Consider the following 10105-nt stretch of genomic DNA (forward strand, 5'->3'; position numbering starts at 1 on the left):
TTTTTTTTAGATGCCCTACTGGTGCAGCGTGGGAGGGAGATGAGGGTATGTGCCTTGCATTTAATTCTGCAGAGCTGCCCTGGGAAGCCTTTTTGCAGAGATACAGAGTAATAAACAGAAAGGAGACCAGGCTGCAAAACTTGGAAATGTGTATCTGCACATTTTTACCTGCTGCCTGGGGGAAGAGATGGCTTTCCACCTCTTATCAGTAAAACTATTCCAACATGGCGTTCAGCTGTTGACATCAGGGACATCCTGGACTGTTCTTCATTCCAGCTGTTGAGCATTTTCAGCTGTTTCAGCTCTAACACCTGCCTTTCCCCTTCAGCTGGACAGGGCCAGAGAGCACTGTGGCTGGAGGGGAGGACTATAAATTGGCCGGGTCTCACAGGGCAAAGTAGCTAAGAGGAAAATGCCTAATGAACTAATAGTTTCATAAAACCAGGCAAGATGCAATCACTGCCTTTTTGTATTAAACAGGATGATTCCAGCTGTTCAGGATTACAGCCTGAAGGATCTTGCTGTCAAGTCTAAGAATTTCAAGCCAAGTTTTTCAGCTCTCAAAAATTTTGCAATGTTTTTACTACATCTGCAGCAATTTACATGTGCAAAGATATGTTCCTTTTGAGACCGCATGAAAGTCTGCTCCTGTGGAAAGACAGGAGCTAACTAGAAAAGACGGGAGGCCACTTAGCAGGAAAACTTTGGGCTGCCTCACTAGCTTTATTTTATTGAAGATAATTTAGTCCCCAAAAGTAATAACTAGTTCCTTTACAATTGTACATGTGCTCGTGTGGTTTGCAGAACTCAGTGTGTGTAGCAGGGCATGTTTTAATGAAGGAATATGAGCTTTTTGTTGGCACATACATAAGTGGAGGGAAAGCAGAGTCAGTACCTGCCTGAGGCAGAGTTAAGGAACACTTGCTGATGGAAAAGCTGTTATTTATCATCATCAAGTGCCCATTTTCTCTCTTAGTCAGAGGGAGGCAAGTTTTATGGCCTTCCTGTAACCAGTCTCTTCCAGAGCATTTCTCCCTCGAGGTTAGTATAATTATCAGGCATTCTCTGTTGAGTTTCAGTAATTCCTGTTTACCACCTGGGACTCTTAAGAAACTGGAAGTATCTTGGAGAGGACTATTATGTTGTGCATGTAGAAACACAGTAAGTACTGTGACCCTATGTAATTCAGAACATGGACAGCTAGTCTAGGCTGCTGTAGCTGGCACCTAAAACTTTGTGGTAGAAAAATTTAATTGGTAGCTCAGATCCATAGGATGTGACATACATAACAAAAATGTTAGGGGCAGGGGGGAGGAAGGGAAGCAGCCTAGTTTCAGAGGAGTCCTCTTGTATTACAGAAGACAGCTATCTGGGCAATAAAAGTTTGCCTTCACTGAGATGGGCAGTCTTCTTGCAGACATACTGCACATTTCTGTTCAGTCATCAGTGCAGCTGTTGGTCTGCTGGTCTTAGTGATCAGTGCACCTATGTGTGACTTTCTAATTTATTGTGAAAGTTGTGGCAATAATCATATTGCCATCCTTATCTGTATGTGAAGGAACAGCTTAAGGGGATGCACTGCACTGCTTGCATAACTGCCTCTTGGTGGTCACAAAATAGAATTCAGACCCTTCTGGGACTGTCACAAAGGTCCCTTTTTGTTTTCTGTTGTAGAGTCTGTAGCATGCCCTTGTTGAGTGTCATTTACCCTGTCTAAAAATAACCCATTCACAGTTTCACAGGGAAGCTGGGCACCCCAGCTTCACAGCTGGGTATTATACTGATCAATCAACCTAAGAAGGAGTGGTGGTGTTTGTTTTTTTTGTTGTGGGTTTTTTTTTTTTTATTAAAGTTACAAGGGGGACACTTTTCCTAGGAAAAGCCTAATTTTTAAACTCACCCTTTCTGACTATTCTAGTGATCAGAAATTCCTATCTGGATATAATCCCTCCTCTGTATTAACACCACTACTCTGTCTTGTGATTAGGAAACATGATGGGGAGGACAGCAAGTGATGTGCCTTCTGCACTTATTTCAAATAAAAACCCTTGTTCTTTGACCTCCTTAGAGAAAAGCTCTGAGTCTTGCATTACAGCTTTGTACACAGATGAACTATTTAAGGTGTGTTCTTCAGATTCTTCCTCATATGAAAAGTTGGTCTTTGTAAAATCTTGCACAGTATGAAAAACTTTTATTCCCCCACCCTAATGTCAGTGACAAACTTTACAGAAAATACCATAAAATGGATGGTGAGGAACGACTGTGACCTCATTCCTACCTGACCTCCAAGGATGTTCCTCTGTACTGGATAGCCATATAGGGAAACACAGTATCAGGATGAAAACAGAGGTTAAAAGATTATTTTGGGATTATATACTTGAACTCTGCCTGAGGAGTTAATACATCTCCTCAGACATTCAGTCTGTTGCCCAAAAGTAAGCACTGTTTTGTAAGACTTGAGCATATTTTCTCAAGATACAAATAGAGTAGGCTCCAGCTTTCAAGAAGTCTCTGCCCTTAAACTCAACATTAATGAAATGGCAACTAGTGTCCTCCTTTAAAACTTCCTCTTGGAATGAAGATATCTTAGCTCTAACTTTAACAACTTATATTTATTATAGCTATCAGCAGTCTTTATCCAGCTACTTAAAAAAACCCTCTTTTTTTCTTCTCCCTCTCTCTCTCCTTTGGTTTTAAGAATTGAAGAAACAAGTGCAGACCTGAGGAAACAAGTGGTTAGGTTAGAAGAAGAACTGGACCAAGAACGAAAGAAATACACGATGCTGGAGATAAAACTGAGGAATTCTGAACGTGCTCGTGAAGATGCTGAGAAGAGAAATCACCTCCTGCAGAAGGAAATGGAAGAGTTTTTTTCAACATTAGGATGTTTAACTGTTGGGAGTCGAAGTGCTAAAGTCCCCAAGTAGAACAGGCTGATGTACAGCATAGAAAATTCTATTTCTGGCAAAACGAGTGAAAATGCACATTTTGTTCTGGTATACTCATGTATCATGAGTAATTCTACAGTGATTGTGCTCTCAGTGACACTTGCTCTGTTGTCTTTACGTGTGCTGTAGTATTTGGGCCAGCTGGGAAAGACTGCTAAGCATAACGCTTGAAAGTTTAGATGTCAGATTGCCAAGAAAGAGTGGGCAGCCTTTTTATCCACAAATCAAAACATACTGTTCTCCATAGCTGTACTGCAGCATCCTTGGATTTACTGCACCATCCTTTTGCTGGCTCAAGGACAGTGGAAAAGTCCTGCAAGGCGGGTGGGATGGCCAGAACTGATGGACAGGCTGAGCCTGGAGCTGAGGGCCTCCTACACTTGCGCTTGGGAAGATGGCAGTTCCAGTATGTCACCACATTCAATGTGGTTTATCATACGGATTTAATATGAGGTATTTTTTCCTCCCCACTCCCTACATAAAGTTTGTTCAAATTTCTCATTCCTTAAACTGGCATTATTTTATGAAGATGCTTTGAAAACAAAGTCTACAAACAAGCTGAAGATACCAAAATCTTGACAATTCATTAAAGTTGTCCCTTACCCACTGAACAGTTCTGGTGCTTTACAAAAATGTGACTTATTAAAGTGTTATTAATAATCAGATTGGCCACACAAACTCCATGGAACTCTAAATATCCACATTTTGCCCTAGGTATCTGGGTTTTTTTGAGCCAAAAATAGAGCAGTATTAGCTGCAAGAAAAAAAATCTCATGAGCTGATATGTACCGATCAGACATCAAGGTAGGAGAAGAAAGATTCTTATCATCAAAACACATCCAACTGGTGAGGATTTTTAATCTATAAAACTTTAATAGCAAAACCTATAGTAAGATAAATTAGTGCTGGAAAGGGGGGGAGGGTGTGGTCTATCTTTACCCTTCCCAGGACAATTTATGCTTAGCTGCCTTGTAATATTTCTCCCTCATTTCACAGGGAGATGAAGGGACAGGAGGAATACATCAAACAACCCAGCAGCCTAAGTTCATTGCTTCTACTAAAGAAATGTCATTAGAATGAAGCTATAATTTCCAGTAATCAGCTGCCACTTCCCTTCAAGGGACAACTTTGAGAAGTTCTGCATAACATTCCTAGTGCCCTGAGCCACGTGGAGACTGCACACAGAAAATTGTTTCATGAGATTCAGCTTGAACGCCACTCACCAGCCTAGCACTCACAGCACTGTTCGCTCTCTCTTGGCACGTATCTTTGACAGCTAAGGCAGCTTGGGAGTCTTGGAGGAGAAAGATTTTTTAACAGAAAAGTGCCATGACAACATGAGCTGGCTAAAGGGAAAGTACAGACTGTAGTGAAGGTGCTTGCTTTATTTATGTATTTTCAAAAAATGACCTGAATCTGTCTTTTCTTATTAGCGAATATAACTCATTGTCTGGAAATAACCTTAGACTGGGCTTTTTTACTACCAGCAGATTGTACACCTTTCAGTATTGACTTTCTTCTCATCATCTCACAGATATCCAGGTATTTCAATATTTAAACATGTAGAATTTAACTTGTTTCTACCTCACTGTAACGCTTCTCCTTCCTATAGAAACGTAAACCATTTAAAGTGAGTAAAAAGAAACATCTTTCCTGGTTAAGATAAGTCAAGCAAGGTGGTAAAAGTAAGCCATGTGGTTAGGTTAATTCAGTTATTTCAAAACGTTTTCCCTTCTTCCCAGAATATCCAGCTGTGCTGGATTCCTGCCCCTGGTGTGAGGGAGGGTGGCAGGTACCCGAGCCTTCAACAGGAGCAGCCTGCCACCTGCAGGCAGTAGCATCGCCCTTATCTTTTTTTCCACCGCCCCTGCCTTGTATTATTACTGATAGTCACAACTGATCCTGCAAGGAAGGCAATGGCCTCTTTAAAACAGCAGCATTAAGATACATTAATGTCCAAAGCAACTACTGTTAACAATGATTTGGAGCTGGAACAGCATAGCGGGTTACGTAGTGTTAAGTACCATGCCAGTCATCACAAAATAAACCTTAATATTAGAGAATGGCCTGGATTGGGTTGTAAGTAATTATCTGGAATTAGAACACTAGGCTTGGTAAATAGAAAGTTTCTACTCAGGCATTCAATCCAAGTAGTGGAAGCAACCAGGTTATGTTAATACCCTCTTTTAGTCCTACCCCCAACATGGGTACCGTTCACTATATCCATCCTGACAGCCCACATCCCCTAGACTATTTATGTTGCATTATCTCCTGTATGTATCAAGTGCAGACTACTCCCTTTAGTTCTGGCACACTACAAACTTAAGAACTGAGCCATGCTGACTGGGAGCCTAAAAAACAAATATGCAAGACAAGCACTAAACAGGACTGCTGGCTAACACTCAGTGAAATCAAATGCAGCTGGAATTTTAGATATTCTTTAAGTATTTAAACTTACGTAACCACTACATACAGCAGAACTGGGGAACAAACCCACCTATCCCAAATTGTCAACTCCAGGATAGGATCATCTGTCAGCTATGTAGCACTACATAATCTTAATCTGGCATCCAGGATAAAATTCATTCTTCTTTTCAGTATCACAGATGAAACTGTATCTACTCAAACCGATTAATGGAACTAACCATTTCCCAGCTGACTGTTGTGCTCCAGCAACATCTATTCCTCTTGTTCATGAGGAATAAACTTCAGGTCCGTTTGAAGATGATCCACTGCAGTAAATAAAGCCTGCAAGAAGCTGCAAACTACCCAGTTCATGCTAAAACACACCACAGTGGGATGTTAACTCTAAAGCACAGCAACAGGAGCATAATGTTAATTTCCCATCATAGGCAATTATGCAAGAAATGGGAACACACTTGTGCTGTTGTACACAACCTCATGGAACACTATGCCATTATTTGAGGAAGATGATGCACGCTTTCCTAGCTTTAACTCCTGTTTCTGTATGCTCTTTCCCACCACTTAATTCGCCAATTTCATGGCGCTGAGAGAGCACTCCTTATTTTGCAGACCTTTAGCTTATTACAGCCCCTAGTTTAAAGTGCCAGCTTTCTTAGCAAGCATTGACATGGTACAGATTTGTTAGTATTAATATAGACATAACAAAAGGCTCCTGGAATCAGGTAGATACATTTTTACCATAGCTTTACCCATGCAATCTTCCCAGCCTGGAATATCCCTTCCAGTATTATGCAGGCAAAAAAGTGTAACAAAAATTTCAGTGAAAGAAACCCAACACAAGTATATGCTTTAAAAAAAAAAAATCCAAAGACAAACAGCAGCATTCCAGAGTAACAAAAAACTTCTGTAGGTTTCCGTGGTATTGCTAATATGAAAAGGAAAATTAATAATGATAGCTTATTGAATTATCTACATTCGCCAAATAGGGCTACACAAGCCAGCAGCACTATGGAGCATTTCAGTTCTGGACCGAAGTCACCCACAGACAAATCCCTGTCAGAGCTAAAACTGCCTCAGGCCTTGCTCTGTATTAATATATTACTTGGAATCAGCTACACTTTATGCTAACATATATAACAAATAAAAAAAAGCATTTCTGAGCCTCACCGCATTCCTAGAAGAGCACCTCACAAATAGCTGGTCCAGAGATACAAAGCAGGCTGCTCTGTGTTGCCCGTGGTCACAGTACCTTTCCCTTAAAAATGAACACAAAGACAATGTAACAGCACTAGACAAACTCAAGGGCATCTCGAGTCTTCGTTTAAAGAAATGCCGAGAGCCTGCTGGAAATGAAGGCAATGAAGTGCATTACGTTAGGATTTAGCCCCACCGCAGAGGTGCCAGTGCAGGAAGTGGTCCTGGCACCCAAGTTAGCTCTCCAGAAGTCGGATCCTTCTGGCTTCCCTGAGACTCAGTTTTGAGAAAGATTTTCCTGAGGGCACAGGGACTGGGCCCTCCTTTCTTACACTAGACAGCCCATGGCTTACCCCTTCCTGCAACTCAGGGTCTCAGCAGCTGTATTTCCAGGAAAGAAGGCGGCTTGAGTTGGCAGCAAGGAAGTAAGAATGGATTCCCAGAGGTTGCAAACACACTTGGTGTTACCGTCTGTGGCACATCCAAAGCCCACGGGAATGGAGAAAGGGAAGAAACATGTCACTGCCCACGAGTGAGCTCACACACAAGACAGGACTTTAAGTACCATTAAAAACAGATGAGTTCTCAGGAAGGACTGATGCTAATGAAACTCCAACTGCAGCCTTATTATGAAATCCATATGAAATCCATTCCAGCCTAGTAAGGAAGAAACACTAAATGCATAGTGGTTAAACCTTTTTTTTTTTTCTTTTTTATTTAAAATATCATTATAACCAATTGACATACTAGATAACAATGTATACATTCCAGTGGTGCACATGTAATGACCTATGGCATGAATGATTAAAAAAATCACAATGTTCTCAGTAATGCCCCACCAACAGCTTATTTGGAGGGAGTAAAGGAAAAGCAGGAAAAGGTATCAAATGTGGGGAAGCAAAAAAAAATTAGTTTTTCCCAGTATTTTTAATGGTGTATCTTCCCTTTCATATTTCTTGGGACAAAATAATGTATTTCAAAAAGGGCAGAAGGAATGATCACAATAATTAGGGTTTTTTTCTCAACTTTAGTAATAAAAGTTAAAGAACTCTCAAAAATAGACTAGATATTGGGCCTACAAAAGTAATTCATCTGTATGCAAAGCTTACCAAGAATTATTCCTTTTGTAAAATGTAAAGGATGAGCTGACATTACTAGTAAGCTATTTTTACCTACAAAACCAGACTACAATAATAAAATCACCAATTTACAGCTAACACAATACTCTAGATGTACATTATTGTACACAAGCTATATATTACACATGAACATCTTACGTGAAATATATAAGAAACATACTTACTGATATTGTCTCAACATTGGCCAATAGGTTTATTTTTCTAAAGGAAGTGTATTTTTCTATTCACATTCAGTGTAGTTCCAATAGCAAGGGTTAGCTTTGCTTACTTAAGAAACGTAGAAAGTTTGTGTGAGGTAGTTCAAGAAAACCTAGCTTAAATTTTTAACTGCAGAAGTAGAAACACATTGTGATCTGATTCACAACACATTTCTGTAATGCAGAGATACCTAAAGAAGAGGAGAAGGGAGTGAAAGAGATCACTTAAAATGCCACTTTTATCCAGTGCCCTTAACTAAGAATAAATTAAACGAATTGAAAATTTGGGTAGGCAGTAGAGTCTCATCACATTTCTCCATCAAAACCCTCTTTTTCTAATCTTACTGAAAAATGCACACAGCTCTCCTTCAACTCCAGTCCAAACTAAATATGCAAGAACCAAAACATTGATACGAAAATAAAATGTAACAATATGGACAAGCTGCTGTCAACAGCAAATAAAAACATATCTAGAAACAGTAATTCACTTCCTTTAGCAACTTGAAACAGTAAGACCAAGTGTAAGCTGAACCATCTTCTTCCCTTTCCCCCACAGTCTTAATTGAGAAACATTTAATGTCGTACGCTTTGGATTATTGGCTGGGTAGGAACCATCCTCCTGTTCTAGCTTTTTGATCATTTTTCTTTATGCAATGTTGAGATGAATGCCATATACATTAATGCAGGAGCATTACATTCATGCAAACGCCTGTCAAGGTGCTTTATTTTTGCTCTCTAATGAAATAGCCTGTGTTCAGAGAAGCAATTTTCCATAAAACAAACCCACACCAGTAACATGCTACTTACTTGGTGACACTGGGGCAGCAGAGGGTGCTATTGCCACAACCGCCTCAAATACAGCTCACCATATCCTCCCCTAAATTCACAGGTGTGTTGGCAGGGGGGGCTTACCAAACAATTCATGCTGATACCGTCTTTGTGTCTAGCTGGAATTCCTATCCAGAAAGATACTATTGCATATAGCGTAGTAAGGTTCTTCTAAATTAAAAACCCAAGCTGCACAGCACCTACATAGGGAAAAGTGCCGTATCTATTCAGGGTAGCAGAATGAATGCACTAGAGGTGACCTGGTCAGTCAGGCTGGTCTATGGTTGTTCAGCTGATGGGTATTGCTCTGGCGGTCCAGCTTCTCACACACACCAACACACAAAAACCTCAATTCTGACCCCATTGTCTTGCAGCACACAGTACTAATTCCCCCCCGACTTCTATTTCAAAATCTTGGAAGAACCTACTTGTACAAAAGGAGAGGAGCTATTTTATCTTTGATGCCTGCCACAGCTCTTACCAGAGAAGATGGAAATTAATCTTCTTATTATTGCCCAACTTTTAACCTCACCTGACTAAGAAAATCAGGCACAGCTCACTGTAATTCCCCCACCTACCAACTCCCAATGGATTGGAACGGCCCTAGAAGTGGAAAGTTGCATGCACTTTAGTGAAGCCTGTTGTCATGAAAACATTTTGGAATCATAGACTAAAATAAAGCTTAATAATACTTTAAGAATAAAATTGTACAGTGTATTTGATAGTATATGAGCTAACAACATAATAGACAAAGACAGCTGAACTCTAGCTACCCATTTGTTTGCTCTCTGTGGCAGTGTACAACTATCTATGAAATAATTTCATATTTCAACAAATAAAAAGGGAAGTTAAGACTAGCATGTTGTTGTGATAATTTGGTTACTGAATCTGATTTTCTTGTCTTTGAAATTCGCCATCACTTCAATTTGCCTAAAATGCAAGCAACTGCCAAAAAAAAAAAAAAAGGCAACACTGGTATGAAGATGGTGCCAAAAGTGAACTTTAGGTTCCCGCAAGCAAAGCTCTGACCTTATTGAAATAACCCCTTTAAACATAGCTCGCTCACACTGCAACGGGTTGCAGTGGACAGTCCCACCATTCATCAACCCTACCTTAACAGAAGAAAAGCTCAATTCTCCTTAGAGCTTGTGAACTCAATGAAGTTACTATTGATAGCACACTGTGATAAAAGCCTAGTAACTATTTCACTCAATACTAATTTTAAAGCATTTTTTTCTTTAGGACACTGGAAAGTGATAGCAAAAATTATTTTGAAGTTTCAAAATATTTCAGTCACCACTGCAATCCAGAGGGGTCCAAAATAAATTTAAATAGGAATTATATTTACCAAATTCTGTTCTTAACAGCACTTACA

General features: G+C 40.0%; 1 protein-coding gene across 1 annotated transcript in view; it reads left to right on the plus strand.

Annotated features, from left to right (window-relative positions):
* Positions 1–3129, plus strand: part of ARHGAP22 (Rho GTPase activating protein 22) — a 26233-nt gene extending 23104 nt beyond the window's left edge. Inside the window, exon 7 of the mRNA XM_009576244.1 lies at positions 2699–3129. Coding sequence (XP_009574539.1) covers positions 2699–2927 — 229 coding nt within the window. The 3' untranslated portion in view covers positions 2928–3129. The remainder of the gene's footprint in view (positions 1–2698) is intronic.
* The last annotated feature ends 6976 nt before the right edge of the window (positions 3130–10105 follow it).

The sequence above is a fragment of the Fulmarus glacialis genome, unplaced genomic scaffold (assembly GCF_000690835.1).
Source record: "Fulmarus glacialis isolate BGI_N327 unplaced genomic scaffold, ASM69083v1 scaffold21734, whole genome shotgun sequence".
NCBI classification, from domain to species: Eukaryota; Metazoa; Chordata; class Aves; order Procellariiformes; family Procellariidae; genus Fulmarus; species Fulmarus glacialis.